Source organism: Citrus sinensis, chromosome 6 (assembly GCF_022201045.2).
Source record: "Citrus sinensis cultivar Valencia sweet orange chromosome 6, DVS_A1.0, whole genome shotgun sequence".
In the NCBI taxonomy this organism is placed as follows: Eukaryota; Viridiplantae; Streptophyta; class Magnoliopsida; order Sapindales; family Rutaceae; genus Citrus; species Citrus sinensis.
Window position 1 is genome coordinate 10,711,242 of NC_068561.1, and position 18,914 is coordinate 10,730,155.

Genomic DNA, 18,914 nt, shown 5'->3' on the forward strand with positions numbered 1-18,914 from the left:
TAATGCATGTATTGCTTGTTGGTTGGTTTATGGAAGATTATAAAATTTAAACTTGATTGAGTCGTTCTAATAGTAGTATACAATATTAATGAGAGGATCAGAGGATGAATGTGGTGTATTTATTTTATACTCAAACAGAACAGTTTTGAGTTTTAAGTCCTAGAGATCGTAAAGATACCCATATTTAATTTGTATACATTACCTGTATATTGTGTTACATAGAGATGGCAATATTCTATTACAAAACAACTTGGTCAACATGAGGTATTGGGGTCAGTTAATCTCAAAACTTTGTAGTGTTTTTTTTTTTTTATTATTATTATTATATATAGTTGATCATATTTTCCCCTTGTTTCTTGCACACAACTATTTTGATTTTTAATTACTTTGGAAACTTTGAGGGTAAAATTTATCGCGCCTTTCTTGAATATTAAATGTTATTTTTGTCTCTCATTTTATCAACAAGTTCTTCATTTCTTCTTGCCTGTGAAAAAAGATTCTTCACTTTCAAGATTGACTTGACCACCACTGAGATCTTGGCTTAGTGCATGGTCGGCTACTAGGCTGGGGCTCTCCAAAGTTGATAGCACCACTTCCGCAAACTCAAAAAAGTAAATTCACTTTCTTAAACGTGGATTATATATATATATATATAAATATTTATACAGGTATATCTCTCTTTATACGGGATAGTTGTCTCGTTTTTAGCAGGCGTAGACTTTGAGAGTTATATTTTGTAGACTTATGAACTGTTCTTAATGGCAGAGCCAGAAATTTGAACCAAAATGGAGTTTATTCACACAATAACTATATTTAAGAAATTTCAACATAAATAAATAAATATTTTTTTTTCTAGTATAAATGTTCACTTTTTTTTTTATGTGGACACGTTTTTAAACCGTGCGATTTAATAAAATCAAATTTTAATGTTACTAAACTGCACGGTTTTATAGTGATTTAAAAAATAATTTTATTAAGCGGCACAACGCATTGAAAAGAAAAATAATGACGTCTGCACTTGAGAATGATTATACATGTGTGTGTAGAGTCATTCTCTAGTAAGAGCATAATAAATGTTAAAATACAAAAAAATATAAATTTTAATACATTAGAGATTGTATTTGAAATCTTTTTGTGTGTTAGTGTGTGTGTGTATATATATATATATTCTTATGATATCTCAATTATCTTTTATGTTTTTTACCCATGTGAACGGGGATTGAAGCTCAAACTTCTAATCTCAACCATAATAAATTTACCAATAAAATTAACTAACACGGTTTATGATTGTTGCTGATATGCATACTCAACTCCATTTCAATTTCAGTAGACGAAATCAAGGAAGAAAAAATCATATTGTTGTCAATAATATTTTTTAAAAAATGGTGAAATATATTAAAGCGCGCTAACCCATTTTTTTTCATTGATAGTTCAATTTTAAAACTCTATCAAAAAATAGAAAATAAAATTGCAAGTAAAAAGAGCTACTGTTTTTCAAAATAGACAAAGAATTTGTCAAGTCGATATAGTGTCAGACTGTGAGGCGGAGGAATAAGTTAAAGAAGATGAGTTTTCATTTGGTTTCTTTGAAGATTAGTAAATTAGGAGGGCCTTTATGATAATTCAAATTAAAGTACTTGTTAATAAAATATTAGGCAAGAGCACATTTAAACCCCCAAGCTTTAGAGAAATGGTCCCGATAACACCCAATAAAATTTTGGACACTAAGATTTCTTTTTTACTATAATATTATTTAATTTTGTAAGCCCAAAAAAATTGACCCTAATATTTTATAATAAATAAAATATAGCATTAAAATAAATATAATAATATATTATTTTTAAAAAATAGCTTTGATATTTAAAAAATATTTTTATATTTTATAACCTGTTAGACATATTTTATTATATGAAAGTAATTTTTAACAATAAATAGAAACATAATATTAAAATAAATAAATTTAAATTTAATTATTTTGAATGTTATGTAAAAAATAATTAATTATTGTTAATGAGGAGATAATTTTTTAATTATAAAACCTATTTAACACAAAGATTTATTTAAAATCTTTGTAAGAATACAAATAGATTATTTAAAATTTTTAAATTATTTTAAATGTTAAAAATATTTTTAATATTATTAGTTTACTATACAGATTATATTATTTATATTACATCTGTATTGCTAAAAAAAATTATAGCCAACTTTCTAGCTATTATATTCATATGGTATTATGGTTAAAAAAAAGTTTTGATATCTCTTATTGAAAGTTTGAGAGTTTGCACAATGATTTTTTTTTTCAAATTTTAGGTTGTTGGTATCCTTTTTTCAAAAACTTATGAATGAAATTTCATAACCCAGGGCACCTCCCACACATAATGGGATTATGATTTAGTACTGAATTGAGTTTTTGTTGAGTATTAAATCGTTGGCTAAAAATTATTTTCAATTTTAGTTTTATATTTTACTTGTCAAATAACCACTGATTTAATGCTCAGGAAAAAAGTAACTCAGCACTAAATCCTTATCGCACGTAATATAGATTTGAGCATGACTCTTCTACAAGAGTATTAGAAAATGTCAAATTATAAATCCTAAATTAAAACAATACTTGAAAAGAGAGATTGACTCGATAATTTTTTTTTAAATATATTGACTTAGCATATTTTTTTACAATAATTTAACCATTCATTTAGATTGTTTTTCTTTGACTTATGTGAGAGAGATACCATAGTACTATACACATTTACCTTGAACTTCACAGAAGATTAGGTAAAAGTTTGATTAGTCTCTATATTATGAGGTTAATGCCTATTTAGTCCTGTATTTATAAAAATAACTCAAAATATCTCTAACGTTAAACTATTAACACTCTTACTGTTATTTTTTTATTTCTTTTGGCTTATTTTTACAATATTACAATAATATTTATTTTTTTAGACATTAATAAAAGAAAAAAAATTAAATTACTAATTTAAATCCAAAAATAAAATAAAACAAAAGAATATATATATTAATTTTGTGGTAGCTTACATATGTCCAAAAAATTAATACTGTAAAAAAATTAAATTACCAACTTTTTTGGATATTACTAAAAAATTAATATATTAACTCTGTAGCAGAGAGTTCCACAAAAACTATATATATATTTTTTTCTATTTTATTTTTTAGGTTTAAATTGGTAATTTAATTTTTTATTAATATCTAAAAAAGAAACATTATTGTAAGAGAGTAATATTATAAAAGTAAGTTAAAAGGAATAAAAAATAATGATATAGATGTCAATAATTTAACAATAAGAATATTTTAAAGTATTTTTAAAAATAAAAAGATTAATAAATACTAATCTCAAAATATAAAAAGTAAAAGAGTTTTTAGCCGGGCAAGTTATAACCAAATTTGGCGTAATGATAGCAATATACATGCATGCATCATATAATGCATGCAAATTGGCAAGTGGGTCACTCTCTTAACCGCTAATGCATATGCAAACAATTACAGGTGTTAAAATTAGGACAACGTTTGACAGAAGCCTGAAGTGTGTAATCCCGCTTATTCAAAATACACTGCATTTTCGCTTATCTAATTATTTTATTCAATAATTTTCTGGTACCCTGTCCTTTCATTTTAATTGTCTCTTTCGTAGGATTAGGGTTATCAATTTTCTTTTCTTCGTCATTTAAATAACGAGTCCTCTTAACTGCTGCTAGTTATTTTGCCATAATGGGATCACATGCTCTTGAGCTTTTCTATTAATTAATTAATGTATAATTAATGTTGCTTGGTAAATTAAGAGAGTTGTACTTGTTAATCCTAGATTCTTTTTTTCCCTCTCTTAAATGAACCAAGGATAAAATGTTTTGTATCTCATTTCCATAGATAAATTTACAATTAAATTTTTTTCTTATTTATTTTGATGGGATAAAAGGTCTCAATCATTAAACCTCAAACCTTTCCTTTTATTACTATTATTCAAATTTGGATAACCACGAGTGTCAAAGAGTATTCACAGTCAATCGAGCAACATCAGAAAGCAATTGGGGTAACCTCAAATCTTTCTTCTCTAATATTACGTGTTTTCTTATTTATCATTAATTTTTAGAAAAAGTAATTTATTTTCTAAATTGTGGCTAATCCGCATGCTCATTATGCAATATTGGCGGTAATTAGTGAAGTAGTTAATTGAATGTATAACGGTCTAACGAGCACTGTAAAAATGGCGACAGCCACGTTCTTTCAAAAGTCACCAGCAGGATATCATCAACAAACAACACCATTCACTCCAACTCCAACCATACAACACAACACTCATACTACTAGTAGTCTATGACTCTCCTTGATCCCAAACCCTGACCCCAATGCACCATCAATTCAAAGCCATGCATTTCCTCCGCTCTTCACTTTTCTTCTTTCTTCTCCTCCTCCTTCTTCTTTCTTCTTCCATGTCCGTATCTGGGTTTGGATCAATGGGTCCCATCTCCGCCTCTTTTGGCCAAAACAGCTTCTTCTGCGCCATTGACGCTAGCGGCAAACAGGACGTTATTTGCTGGGCAAAGAATAGTTCCTCACCATCTTCATCATTTTTATCGTCCAACTCTGCTTCTTTTTCCAACATTCCCTCAATGGCGGTCCTCTCCGGCGGCGAAGGCTTTCTCTGTGGTATTTTGGCAAACACTTCACAGGCATTTTGTTGGAGCTCAAATAGTTCACCAGGTACTACTACAGATCTTGTACCTTCTGTATATAAAAACACTGCTTACTCACGCATAGCTGCTGGCACGAATCACGTCTGTGCTGTTAGAGGATCTTATTACTCTTATCATGATTTGGGTACCGTTGATTGTTGGGATATTGTTAGAAAAGGCAATAACACATTGAGTTCTGTACAAACTAATTTGTTTTACGATGAGTACGTGAGTACTATTGTTTTAAAAGATGTTATATCTGGGGAAGGTTTTAGTTGTGGTGGGGTTAGAGATGGTGGGATCGTTTGCTGGGGACCAGACTCTGAAAGTTTAGGAGTTTTTAATGTAACGGAGAGTTTCAAAGTTTTGGCTTCAGGCAAAAGTTTTCTTTGTGGGATCTCAGAATTATCTGGTGAGGTCAAATGTTGGGGTAATAATGATTTTGTTTCAGTTCCTCCGGTTGGGATCCGATTCGTGTCATTGGCAGCCGGTGCTAATCATTTTTGCGGTATTAGGGAAGATAATCATGGGGTTGAATGCTGGGGAAGCTTTAATTATTCTTCCGTGCCCAAGAATTCTGGGTTTATGGCGATTGCTTCATCTGATTTTACTACGTGTGGTATTAGGGAAAATGATTTGGTTCTTGATTGCTGGTTCGCTAATGTCAGCTCACCCACCGATTTTGATCCTCCTTTGGAGTTGTGTAGTCCAGGGCTTTGTACTCCCGGTCCTTGCAGCACTGGGGAGTTTGCATTCAATGCAAGTATTCTCAGTGAGCAGGATTTGACTAGCTTGTGTGTTAGGAAAGATCTTAAGATTTGTTCACCTTGTGGGTCAAATTGTTCCGAAGGATTCTTCTTGTCTAGTCCTTGTACTGAGATTGCTGATAGAGTATGCACTGCATGCTCTCTTTGCCAGAATAGTTCTTGTTGGGATATTTGTGGGCTTCAGCCATCTTCACAGAAGCATTGGCATCAGTTACATAGATTAGTGCTTATAATTGGTTGTTCTGCTTTGGGTTTATTGTTGATAGTAATTAGCTGGTGTATTGTACCACGCCTGTTTACCACTAGAAAAGAAGAAGGGTCAAAAAAACAATTCAAATCTTGCATTGGTAAACATGAATTGGACACTGATGCTATTGCTGACTCTCTCCCGCATCCAGCTTCTGCCTGTCCTGGGATGGCTCAAGTTTTCCGGCTTTCAGAACTAAAAGATGCCACTAATGGATTCAAAGAATTCAATGAGCTTGGCAGGGGAAGCTATGGTTTTGTTTACAAAGCGGTTCTGGCAGATGGACGGCAAGTTGCTGTCAAAAGAGCAAATGCTGCCACAATAATCCACACAAATATCAGAGAATTTGAAATGGAGTTGGAAGTCCTTTGCAATATCCGGCACAGCAATATTGTGAACTTGCTGGGGTATTGCTTAGAGATGGGGGAGAGGCTTCTTGTTTATGAGTTCATGCCCCGTGGAACGCTTCATGACCATCTCCATGGAGGATTGTCTCCTCTGAATTGGAGCCTTAGGCTGAAAATTTCAATGCAGGCAGCTAAAGGGCTTGAGTACCTGCACAAGGATTCTGCTCCCCCAATCATCCATCGAGATGTCAAAACTTTAAATATTCTTTTGGATTCTGATTGGGGAGCTAGAATTGCTGATTTTGGTCTTCTCACATCATGTGAGAGGGATCTTACCACAGATATGAAGAGTGATGTGCACAACTTTGGAATTGTACTGTTAGAGATTCTTAGTGGAAGAAAAGCTTATGATATAGAATACGTGCCTCCTGGTATAGTTGAGTGGGCATTACCCTTGATCAAACAAGGAAAGGCAGCTGCAATAATTGATCGGAATGTGGCACTGCCAAGAAATGTTGAGCCGCTCTTTAAACTTGCTGACATTGCAGAGTTGGCTATCAGGGAAAATCCTAGTGAGCTTCCTACTATGTCACAAGTAGCGACTTGGTTGGAGCAAATTGTGAAGGATGGTTTGATCTTGTAGTCGTCCACTTGGCTCCTATAGTTCATACATACATCAGCTTCTGCGAGTAGTGCCACTTGGAAATTGTAATTAATACGAGCTTTTGTACATGACATTGCATACCAGCACCCCAGGTAAGGCCCCCCTCATTTTTTTTTTTCATTTTCTTTGTGCTTGTTTCCATTAATCTCCCAAAGTGAACGGGATGTAATTTTTTCAACATTCTACATTTTTTGTTATCATTTTTAGAAATTAATACAGTGAAATTTCCCTCATTTGTAAAAAAGCAGCTATTCTTGTTGTATTTCAGGAATAAATAACAAAATGCAACATTGTCAAACATACACCATTTCAAAAATTTTCATGTTTGCTGAGGAGCCTTTTTTCTTATCTCAGAATTTGTATGTTGTTTACACTTGCATCTCCCCTGTCTGATCATTTATCTGATAAACTTCCAGAAGGAATCTAGTGCTTTGATCGGATTAGTTAGCAGCCCTAATCGACGGCGAAATCTTCGTTCACATCTTTAGTATATGTTTCATTAATTCATTCAGTTCAATTATTGAAATCTATATTATTTGTATAATGAAATCTAAGGTAGAAGATATGACAACTACAAGTTCTTGCCAACAATAATAGCTAACAGGAAATAGATATAATAACTTCATGTCAGCTGATTAAAGGATCTGCCAATAATTAGTTATCAAGAGCTAGCTCTGCTCTGTTGCCAACATATATACAGCACTTTTATTTTGTTGGCTCAGCCTGGAGTGAATGGCCAATTGGATTGGCCCCTAGAATATACCTGGCATATATACTTTTATGTGTCTTTGTGTCTGCTATATTGCATAATTTTCAAATGGTCAGCTTCAACTTTGATCTTTGTGTGATCTTCCGTCTGATTTAGGGAGTAGATTCTTAACCAAGTCATTATTTGAGAACCCACCACAATTCTAAAGAGTTTATTAATTGATAGTCGGAGTAGGCCAAAATGGGAATAGATTGAAATCGAAATGCACTAGAATTAGAATAGAAAATATGAATCAGAATAAATTATTTACTTTACTTAGAAGAATCGAAATTGGAAATGTTTACATTGTCTTGGAATCGGAATAAATTATTACAAGTTAGTAAAATGACTTTAATTGATTATTCTCGTTATTTATTATAATAATTATGATTATGATTATTATTATTCGAAATAATTATTGTTAATCATAATAATAAGAAAATTAATAAATTTTAATAATAATAATAATGACATTAATTAAATAACAACAATAATGATGATGACGAAGACGATTATAATTTTAATTATAAGTACCTACCAACAAAGCGTTGGCTCTACTCTACTGGCAATGGAGTCCCCTTAAGTGACTTGATTGGCTTTATTCCCCAGTTCGAGTCGCAGGGAAGTCGTCTTTGTTGAGAGAACTTGTGCCTTCTAGTTCAAGTGGGGACTTCTAGTCTGGGTTGTAGTACGAGCTTAAAGGTGCCTCCCACAGTTGGGGCCATCCCCAGAATACCTCGTGGTTAAGACAAAAAAAAAAATTATAAGTACCAATTTGTAAATATCACAAAACTTTTATAAAGAGCCAAAATACATAAGTGACAAAAATTAATTAAGGCCAATTTGGGGATTATGAAAATGGGGAGTTCAAGGAATGAAATTTCATTCCCAACTCCCATAGTTCTCATTTTTTAATTTAAAAAAGGCAAATGCTAAGTTACAATAATTGTAACATACATTCTTTATGTGAACCACACAAATTGTAGGTCCTACAATTTTGTGTGGTTCACATGAGGGATGTATGTTACAATTATTGTAACTTAGAGGCTCCCAAAAAAAAATATGTGGGCTCTATATATTTCATTTTCATTCTTCTTCTATCTATCATTTCCATTATAGATTTGATTCCTAAATCTTACAAGTAAACACACCTTTCAAAGACATTATATATAATATCTCTTAGAGAATAAGCTTCATAATACATCAATAACTCAAAAAATAGAATCCATTAAATATCCATTCATGTCAAGTCTCAGGCTTAAGTGATATTTTCTATTCAATTAATTGTGCTTGAGTTCTTGTCTATAATCACGTACAAATTTGAGATATAATTTGTCAAGAGATGGGATAAAATTGTTCTTATCACCTTTCTCTTAGTTATTATTTATTCTTTATTTTAAGTATGTCAATTTTTCAAAGAAGTAAACTAAAATTTAACTATGAATGTATGATAGGCAAAGTCTTTATTATTTTGTAAACTTATCACAGATATTTATTGACTATCTTTAATTATTAACGTTATTTTAACATAAATTAAATTTGGCTAAATTTTTTTAAAAAATACCCTTATAAAATAAAAGGATGAAATTGCCTTGTGTGTGTGGTGAGGTGTGACTAATACAAATCGTAGGCCAGTGGAGAGAAATTGGGGATATGACCTACCTTTTCTAATTACTAGCCTTATCCAAGAGAGATTTATTAAGACCTGCAAATCTATACTAAGGTCATTTATACCTAGCACAGTTTACTGAAAAAAAAAAAAATGGACATGTCTATTCTCGTTAGTATATAACGGGACTTGAATTTTCATAGAGCGTTCTTATATATTGATTAAGGTTAGAAATATGTATATACTTAACCAATATGATCAGGTAACTCAATCCATGAGTTTACTAAAAAGAAAGGGATATCTATCTCAATAAATTAAATATTTATTGAATCATACCACTTATTAATCGAAAATCTATCTTGGACCCATCTCAATTAAATCAAAGGAAAATAATCCACCAACCACTTGTTTTTTTTTTCTGTTTTTTCAAAAATACACATATCTTTGATTTTTTGGTAAATTTCTATCTAAAGTTACATTTTCTTGCACATGTCCACTTCTGTCTGCACACTGTTAAGAGAACTAACGAAAAATTAGATAAATGATTTTTTTACCCCCAAATATAAAATTACAATTTTGCCTTATATAAATGCCAAAAAAATCAGATCTAAAAAAAGAAATTCAGATTTAATATTCGAAGTGAAAGCAGCATACTTATGAGATAATTGAATACAATGGCTATGCCATGTTATCTTATATCTTCTTCATTTCTCTCCAAGAATCATAATCAGTATAGTCTTAGCAAAGGATTAATCTATTCGTCACAGGTCCATGAGGAGTACCCACCAATGTAATCTACATTCATGTAAAACAAAAACAAAAAATTCAACTTCACATAACTAAAAGAAAAATAAAAATACTCTATTTTTTAAATAGTGAATAAAAAGTTAATTATATCTCAAATTTAGGAACTAGAGCTAACAAAACGGGTCATCGGGTCGTGTTCGTGTTGTGTCAGCTTCGTGTCGTGTCAAATTTAGGTCGACCCAAACCCAACCCATTTAATAATCGTGTCAAAATATTGAGACCCAAACCCGACACGGAAAAATAATCGAGTTACCCAATAACCCGCTCAATATCTATATATTGAACAAAAGTTATATCAAATATTTACACACTATCATACATACGTATGTACATACATACATACATACATAATTTATCGACATTATAAAATATACAGATCTACCAATATATTACACATTTACAATTTTGAGGTTTTAATTATATATATGTGTGTGTGTGTGTGTGTGTGTGTGTGTGTGATATTATATATCAATATTATAAAATATACATGTCTATCAATTTTTACACATTTGCACTATTGAGCTCTAAATGTATTTAAAATTTTATAAATAAAACAATGTGTTTATATTCACCCTTTTAAAGAATAAAAAAAAGAAAATCATCTCTAATATTTGAGTTTTAATGATAAAAATATGTAAATTATTTAAAAATAAAAAATATAATCGGATCATTGATCGGGTAAATGGGTCAAGAATTTAACCATAACCCGACACGAAAAAAAATCGTGTTGACCTGAATCCGACCCATTTAATAATCGTGTTAAATTTGACGACCTATACCCATTTATTTATGTCGTGCTCGTGTCGGATAATCGGATCGTGTTAAATTTTGACAGCTTTATCAGGAACTAAATCATGAGAGAGAGCAATTTTCTTTAAGAGCCTTAGCCAAGGACCAATCCTAGGGTTACGCGGTGCGGCCCAGCCTGGGCTCCAACTTGAGTAGCGGCTCTCAAATGAGGTACGCTCCTGCCAAATAATAAATAATAAATTATTAAAGTAAATTATTAATATTAAGAAGAAGAAATTAAAGAAATCAACTAAAGTATGTAAACTGTATCGATTGGATGAACTGTGAGTGTGGGGCAATTTGAAACAGCAGTGTGTTTGCTCCAAAATATAACTTCATCAACGACTTCGCCCGTAGCTTCCTGCCAACACTGGTCTAGTCAGTCATTCAAATAACATTGGCGGCAGCACAAGCTTCTTCTTATTGTTATTATAAACAATGGCCGTTCTTGTGGCTTGCTGTGCTCTCAACCGCTTTTCCATTTTTTTTTGTCGTGTTTAAACGATGTTTAAACAACATTGTTTTTTTTTTGTTGTGCAGGTGAAATGGTAAATTGGCCCCTGTGACATCAGTAAAATTATAACGGTGTGGAGACGGAAGTAGATAGATGTGAGAAAATATAACTTCAAAAGGAAATCAGTTAAAAAAATAAAGATATGTGTATTTTTAAAAAAGTAGGAAAAATAGGTAGTTAGTGGGTAATTTTCGTAAATCAAAATTATTTGTGCTAACATTAATCTTTAAAAGATCCTCCGAACTTACCCGCCACAAGTTTATACCAGAAGGTATGAATTGAACATTCATTTATGGCATGTTTAATATGAAGAAATGGAAGGGCAGCAAAGAAAAATAAAGAGAGAAGAGATGAATTTTATGTTAAATAAAATAATAAAATAAAAATTTACCATCTTTTCTTTTTATTTTTTCTCCCATCCTTTATTCTTCTTTCTCCTCATTTTTTTTCCAATCAAACAATTAAAAGGAGATATTTTTTCAATTTTTGTTATAGCTATTGCAGCCGCTGAAGCAGCTATCGGATCAGCTATTGTTTCGTCAATTTATCGTAACAGAAAATCGACGCGTATCAATCAATTGTCTCTGTTGAATAGGTAGTATTTATAAATCATAATATTCATAAATTCAATTTAGGTTCTATATATGGAAAGTTAAAAAATCATCATATAATAATCCAGAAATTGAAATAGAAAAGAAAAAAGGGAGGTTTGTGATGATTTTTCAATCTTTTATACTAGGTAATCTAGTATCCTTATGCATGAAGATAATCAATTCGGTCGTTGTGGTCGGACTCTATTATGGATTTATGACCACATTCTCCATAGGGCCCTCTTATCTCTTCCTTCTCCGAGCTCGGGTTATGGAAGAAGGAGAAGAAGGAACCGAGAAGAAGGTATCAGCAACAACTGGTTTTATTGTGTCTGATTCTTATGTCTTTATCTTAGAGAATAGATCAAATCACGACGTTTATTTTTCTGGTATCCTAACGGATTGGAATATCATAATAATGGTATAAATTGAATTATTTTTTTTGATTCTATACAAAACTCCGTAAGTCTAAGTGGAATTTATCGCTTACACATTAAAGTCTATCAAACCTTATTGGTCTAGTCCAAAGAAGGGATGCCTATCCCTATATTTGAGAAGCTATACTATATGAACCTCCTCTACAAGATCAAGTGATAGTTGCATGAGCTATTTCGAAAGAACATTGCTTGTGCTTGTTTAATCTTATCCAACATCTTCTAAGTAAAAATATCAAACAAATATAAACAGAAAATAGATAGAGAATAAAACTATTTACATGAAAAACTCTTATACCGGAGTAAAACTACGATCTCCAAGGACGACCAGAGAAAAATTTATTATGTGAAAAATTATTACAATTATTTTAATATTTTTCTCATACCCAAAACCGTAATAAAACTCAATCTTTCAATAGGCTATGGTTTTTCTCGAATTAGAAATTTTCTACTTATAACAAAATTGATTGTTGTATTATGTAGATAAGTTAAACCCACCTATTTTTCTATATAGTGATTATTTTTTATAAGAGAAGTATTTTTTTCTTTATATAAGTTATATTCCTCTTTTAATAAATTAAGTCTCAAACGAGATACTCCTTAATTAAGAATCCTCTTAAATAAAAAAAAATTAAATAAAAAAATTTAAAAAATATCCTTATTTTAGATTAACAAGTCCTCGTTTAAAGAAAAGACATATTTCCTTATAGTACTGCAGACAAAGAATCTATTCACACACGGTGGGTCATCAATTCATGCCCATCCAAGCATAAAGACGATAGGAACCCTTGTGATTTCTGAGCCACTCTGGCTTCTGAATTCTGTCAGGGAAAAAGGAGGATTCCCATGCTTAGTTTTTCTTTTAAACCGGCAAATGATAGAACTGCGACCACCTTCAAGTTTCAAACAACAGCTTTCGAATCTCTTTCATTGAGTAGGGCCTTTTTCTTCTATCAAGGAATGGAAATACATTATTATAATTGCAGCTTCTTATCCGTTTCCCATTGAGTTAATGAAAGGCCAATATTCTCCTCTCAAAGACGGCTGTCCCATTTCAAGGACCGTTCTTCTTCTATCGTCTTTCTCTTAGTGAAGGTTTTTGTTATGTTATATAGTAACTGTTGGATGAAAATCCAACGGTTGTAAAAATAATATAATTTTATTATCTTATATTTTTACAATTGTTGAATTTTTATTCAATGACTGTGGAAATAACATAATTTTATAATTTTATATTTTTACAACTATTGAATTAAAATCTAACGGTTGATACATAATCATATAATCATGTATGTTACATAATTATATAATATAACAATCTCGCTTATTGAAACATATACAAGTGTACATGTACATTTATATGAGTTTAAAACGTCAACTGTTGTCCCTAACTGTTACTAAAAGCTCAAGTGACCGCATGCGCAAAGGGCATTCACGGCCTCACCTACATTTATAAAATAAAATAAGAGCTCCCCTCAATTTAAAATAAATAAGAATAAGGAGTGAAGCAATGATCTATCTTAACGTGCAACTTGATGACCAATTAACATAGTTAGTAGTGGAATATAATCATTCAGTTCTAATAGGCAATGCAGCCACATTCATCGTGGTCCTGGCGAGCAATTTAAGAGCATTTTGGTTCTTTTAATTACTTCATCCTCATGCTTGAGAAATATCCTTTTTAGTCTCTTCGTTTTAGGCAGGGATGAGGAGAAGAATATTGAAGAAAGGACAAAGCAAAGTGCACAATGGGACATGAGACAGAAGCTGTGTGTTATTCAAGTAATTAGCCAGGTGTAGAGATATGGGAATCCAACTCATACAAACACTTGATGACAAATCCGTTTCAGAAGACCAAAAAAAGAAAGCTAGGTTGCTTTATGATCCAGAAAAGAGGAAAAAGAAAACAAAAATCTCATCTCTATCTCTAACCCTACAGCTTCATTATTACTCTATGTCCTTTCAGGTGAAGTGGTTTTCTTGATCTCTGTTGTCAAATATTGCCAGATTGACAACTCAAAAGTTACTTGCCAATGCAGGCACCTAGAAGCCAACTTGACAATCACTAATTAAAAGCATATTCATCAAGAGCAAGTGACTTCTTTTCTCTCTTTCTCTATATATATATACATATATGTATGTATGTATTTCTATTTCCTTTGCTTAAATGCCTCTGCTAATAACTTTGTCACTACAGGTATATATCAACAAATTATGATTCATGTTCAAGCAATACTAATCATTTGCATACATTTTCAGAAGTACAGCAAGGATGTGCATGTTTGACGATTGATATATAGTATGCCTGGCTCCCTGTATGCTTTTTGCAAAGCCCATCAGAAGATTGGTGGTCTTGGCGGATAGCGTGCGAGGAGCCATGCATGCTAAATTTAGTGTCAAAAGCTTTAGCTGCAGCTCCGCTTTTGAATTTTTCTGTCTGTTTTGGAAATTACAGAATGCTTTTAAATCCTTTGATGTTTATCCCATGGTAGCCGCCAAGTTATTACTCAGGTAAATCTTCTGTCCACGCCTGTTTCTCTCATACGTTACTCAACGGCCAAAATTAATTTTTTCACTTTTATTTGTTGACATTTTAAGTAACATAGGCAAGGGAAGTATGATGTATCCGTGCAAGGCCAAATGATTACATTATTGTCTAGCCTGTCTTAGAAGATTGGCAAAGGTAAGACAGGACAGCGTAGCTAACTGAATTTGTATAAATTCTCAACAGGAGCTTGCTTTTTCTTTCAAAACTGAAAATGATATCAGAAACCAAAACCAAAACCAATTTGACTTTCATGTTTTCTTTTTGTGGGAGTTTTTTGCTGCAGGGGCGGATGTTGATGCTTTGACTGCGCATAAACTGTTATTCTAATTTTCCCATTAATGCCTCCAAGGTATGAAGATTATGCTTTGTATGTTACTTTAATTACTCGGATAATTAAATTGTTTCATTATTTAATTACACTATATTTTTCAGCTGCTATATATATAGTTGTAGTTCGGAAGGTTAGTACGTCCACGATACAAGCAAAAGTGTCAAAAACATTATCACTGTTAGGAATGTTGAACCTGCAAGCTGAGGAAGAAAATGTTCTATGATGACATGTTTTGGTGGCCCAATTTGATATCCATAAAGTTAGAGAGAAGTCCAGGTTGTGAAATCTCAGCATCTTGAATGTCAATTTCATTGTTCAACATCTTGGTTGCTGTTGACATTGATGGCCGCAGCCTTACATTTTCTTGCACACACAGCAACCCCACCTTTAAGAATCGAACGGCCTCTTCTTCAGGATTGTTCATTTCAAGTGTAGGATCCACTAGTCGTCCTAGGTTTCTATCCTCATACACTTCCCATGCCTGCAAAAAGAAGAAGTTCCATTTTCAAATTATGATAACAAGTCAACTTGAAAACGTAATGGCCATTCGGCTACAACTACAGTGGTGGGCTGGCGCTCCCAATATCGTTGAAGACACCAGTTCGAATCTATATAGAATTCTTTCCTCTTTCCATAATATCTAGAGTAGGGTTAGATTTCTCCCCGGATATTGTTGATATAAGTGTATGTATCCAAATTCTCGATAAACACAGTTGCAATATTTATGAAAAAAAAAACTTAGAAATATAATGGAAAATAAAATTTACCTTTTGAACCAAGTAATGTTCCCCTTGTTCTAAATTAAAAGATACAACTGGTCGACCGCTGATAATTTCCAATATTAATACTCCAAAACTATAAACATCTGATTTTCTTGTCAAATGTCCGCTAACAGCATATTCTGGAGCAAGATAGCCTCTTTCGCATTAACAGTTGCAGAACTAACTCATTAGCTATGACTGATCATTAACATTCCAGTAACATGTATTAGAAAGGGTAAATAAAAGAAGATTAATTAGGAAATTTACTTACAATGTTCCAGCAACTCGGGTACTAATGTGAGATCCGTTATCTCTTAGCAACTTTGACAGGCCAAAATCGGATATCTTTGGCATGAAATTATGATCAATGAGTACATTGCTTGCTTTGATATCTCGGTGCACAATGCGAGGTTTAACCTCTTCATGTAGATAGGCAAGCCCTCGAGCAATTCCCAATGCAATTTCCCGCCTAATTTCCCAGTTAAATTTCACCCTATTTTGCTCCCCGCCTATTATGAAAATGCATGTATAAGAACTAAAATGTTTCTGCCTTTAGAGGCTTGACCAAATGGTTTCAAATAATTGTTTTTTAATTTTTTTACTAATCACCCACGAGTAGGGAGCTAAAAAATTAATTTAGGCTTTACATACTTACACATTTGAAAAAACAAAATACATTTATGATAAATACTAGTGATTTCTACTATGAACCAATGAATGTTGATTTCATGTTCAATATATTATTACTTGATTCCTACACGATCAAAACTCATAGCAATGAACTCTTAAAAAACTAAATAAATACATGAATATTAATAGCTTATTATGTTCACATTCACGTAAGTAGAAGAAAAAGAAAAAAGAAAAATGCTGAGATTCATTTTTATGTCATTTAATTAATTCTTTGGGAAGACTGTAATTATAAAGACAAGCTACGTACAATCAAAATCTCATATTAACTCATCTATCATTTTAGCTAGATTCATAGAATATGTGAAATTTTTAGAGTTAAAAGAATATTATTTAGAGTACTAATTTGTATATACTTGAAGTGTTTAGTAGAAAATGGAAGGCAATTGATTCATTGACTTTGAGTTTATTGTGTAACAAGAAATGAGGGGTACTTTAGTCTTTATGCATGTTATATTTGGTCCATATTGGGATTGGCTTGTTTGTCCGTTTGTGAAGAAAATTAGAAAAAGATAAAAGATAAAAGAGGTATCATATTGGCTGCTGGCGTATTTATGGAAAAAAAAAGGAAGTTATCATATTTAATGAATTTATCAAGATTTTATGTGATATTGAAAGAGATGTTATGATATAATAAGGGTAAATTTCATATTATCCCCCATAAATTGATTATTTTCATATCATTTTTTTCATTTTTAAAAATTTTAAATAATTTTTATATTTGTTATAAAAATAAGGGGAAAAAAGGGGACTAATGGATGATTTTTTTTTCTTTTTGGTCTTTTTAATAAAAATGGAGGTGGATTTAAATTTTGAAAAGTAAGTGAGCGAATTAAAAATAATCAAATAATAGAAGATTAATAGGAAATACTACCAAGTAAAATACGGGCAAGGCTATTATTCTCCATGTATTCATAGACCAAATATCTTCTGGCTCCATCAATGCAACATCCACGAAGTGTGACAAGATTTTGATGCTTGATTGTTGATAGAGCCGCTAACTCTGATGCAAATTCCCTCTCTCCTCTCATTGATTCAAGCTCAACTGAAAGCACTTTCACCCCCACAACTGTGCCATCTCGAAGCCGGCCCTTCATATGTAGTCAATCAATCAATGCACTAAATCAATGACGACCCTCTAAATCAAACCCTGTATTTAAATTTGATATTGCTCAGGCAAGAAATTAAGTCAACCTTGTATACAGAACCAAAGCTGCCTTCGCCGATCTTGTTAGAACTAGAGAAACCTTGGGTAGCATTTCTCAGCTCATTGTAAGAAAATACCTGAAACACTTCATGATTTTGTCCTCCTGGTTTTCGTTTGCGGGCATTTATGTAATTACACACATATATATAAAACAAATAAAGCTATCAAGAGTAATCAATCTTGAATCCAAAGAGTAGAAAAAATGCTGAAGGTTTTAATTACCGTTGCCGGTTCTAACCATAGCGGAAGCAGCGGCTTCTGATGAAATAGCGGAGCAGCAGCTTAAGCAACGAAAAGGCAGCTTCATTTTGTACCTGCAGCTTAGCTACTCCTAAATTTCCTCCAAATATTGAAAATTCGGACTCTAATGAGAAAGCTAGCTAATATATATATATATATAGAGAGAGAGAGCAGAGGCTTCAAAATTTAATGTTCACACGGCAGAGACAATGATTCTGGATTTTTTTACTTGTTAAACTAGTGGGGTTTGAATTTTTCTCCATTTATTTTTTTAGTTTATAGTATATATTACATTATTGAAGGATAAGGACTACCTATGAATAGCCACAGCAAATGTTTGGTTGAGTATGTGGAGCCTTAATCCCACTTGTATTTTTTATATTTTGTTTTGTTAATATTATATAAGGTAAATGCTCGTTTAGTCCCTATATTTTGAGTTAAGTGCATGTTAATTCTTATATTTTAAAAAATGCTTGAAGATGTCCTTACTATTAATTATATTCCTTAATTGTTCTTTACTTTTATAATAAGATCCTTACAATAAGATTCTTAGGGATATTAATGAAAAGAAAAAAAAATTAATTTATCAACTCTGCTCTGCCTAAAAATAAAAATAAAAATTAGTGTAATATTTTTGTTATTGTTTTCCTTTCAGGATTACCTTTGTAAATAAATTTGTTTATGAATAATTAATTAGTAAGATTGTTGTAAGAGTATTAAATGTTACTTAAACTTGTATTAATTTATTTATAAATAATAATTAGTAAGATTCTTATAAGGTTATAAAAATACTAATTCTTTTAGATTGATATTTTTTTGGTTAATTTACTAATAATTAATTAATTTTTAATAAATTAATTAATTAATATCAAAACTATTGTAGTAAAGGTATTATTGTAAAAGAAAAAAAAGAGATAAGAATATAATATATTTAAG

At 31.7% G+C, this 18,914-nt stretch overlaps 2 protein-coding genes, 1 long non-coding RNA gene and 1 other non-coding gene across 4 annotated transcripts; 3 read left to right on the forward strand and 1 right to left on the reverse strand.

Moving 5' to 3' along the window:
* Nucleotides 1-3,944: 3,944 nt before the first annotated feature.
* LOC102607163 (serine/threonine-protein kinase-like protein CCR1) lies at nt 3,945-7,054 on the forward strand. The gene has a single exon (XM_006481387.4). It carries the CDS (start codon nt 4,359-4,361, stop codon nt 6,687-6,689), a length of 2,331 nt encoding a protein of 776 aa, XP_006481450.1. The 5' UTR covers nt 3,945-4,358; the 3' UTR covers nt 6,690-7,054.
* Nucleotides 7,055-13,919: 6,865 nt separating this feature from the next.
* LOC102606658 (uncharacterized) lies at nt 13,920-15,851 on the forward strand. The gene is made up of 3 exons (XR_008055597.1): nt 13,920-14,398; nt 14,657-14,712; nt 14,800-15,851. It is a non-coding gene; the product is annotated as an uncharacterized LOC102606658 (long non-coding RNA).
* On the forward strand, nt 14,492-14,595 carry MIR160C (microRNA MIR160c). Its single transcript, NR_161490.1, has one exon. It is a non-coding gene; the product is annotated as a microRNA MIR160c (primary transcript).
* Nucleotides 15,151-18,207, reverse strand: LOC102606885 (putative serine/threonine-protein kinase). Its single transcript, XM_006481386.4, has 6 exons — nt 17,961-18,207; nt 17,726-17,841; nt 17,406-17,622; nt 16,113-16,350; nt 15,848-15,998; nt 15,151-15,561 (listed from the first exon to the last, which is right to left on the reverse strand). The coding sequence occupies exons 1-6, from the start codon at nt 18,043-18,045 to the stop codon at nt 15,298-15,300; spliced, it is 1,071 nt and encodes a 356-aa protein (XP_006481449.1). The 5' UTR covers nt 18,046-18,207; the 3' UTR covers nt 15,151-15,297.
* Between the last annotated feature and the right edge of the window lie 707 nt (nt 18,208-18,914).

What these genes read in the sequence shown, in the direction of transcription:
- LOC102606885 (XM_006481386.4), bottom strand. Translation starts at nt 18,045, where the DNA reads ATGAAGCTGCCTTTTCGTTGCTTAAGCTGCTGCTCCGCTATTTCATCA. An exon ending in GCTTTGGTTCTGTATACAAG is followed by an intron (nt 17,623 to 17,725) that starts GTTGACTTAATT and finishes CTACATATGAAG; the next exon opens with GGCCGGCTTCGAGATGGCAC. An exon ending in CCTTGCCCGTATTTTACTTG is followed by an intron (nt 16,351 to 17,405) that starts GTAGTATTTCCT and finishes TTTTCATAATAG; the next exon opens with GCGGGGAGCAAAATAGGGTG.
- LOC102607163 (XM_006481387.4), top strand. Translation starts at nt 4,359, where the DNA reads ATGCACCATCAATTCAAAGCCATGCATTTCCTCCGCTCTTCACTTTTC.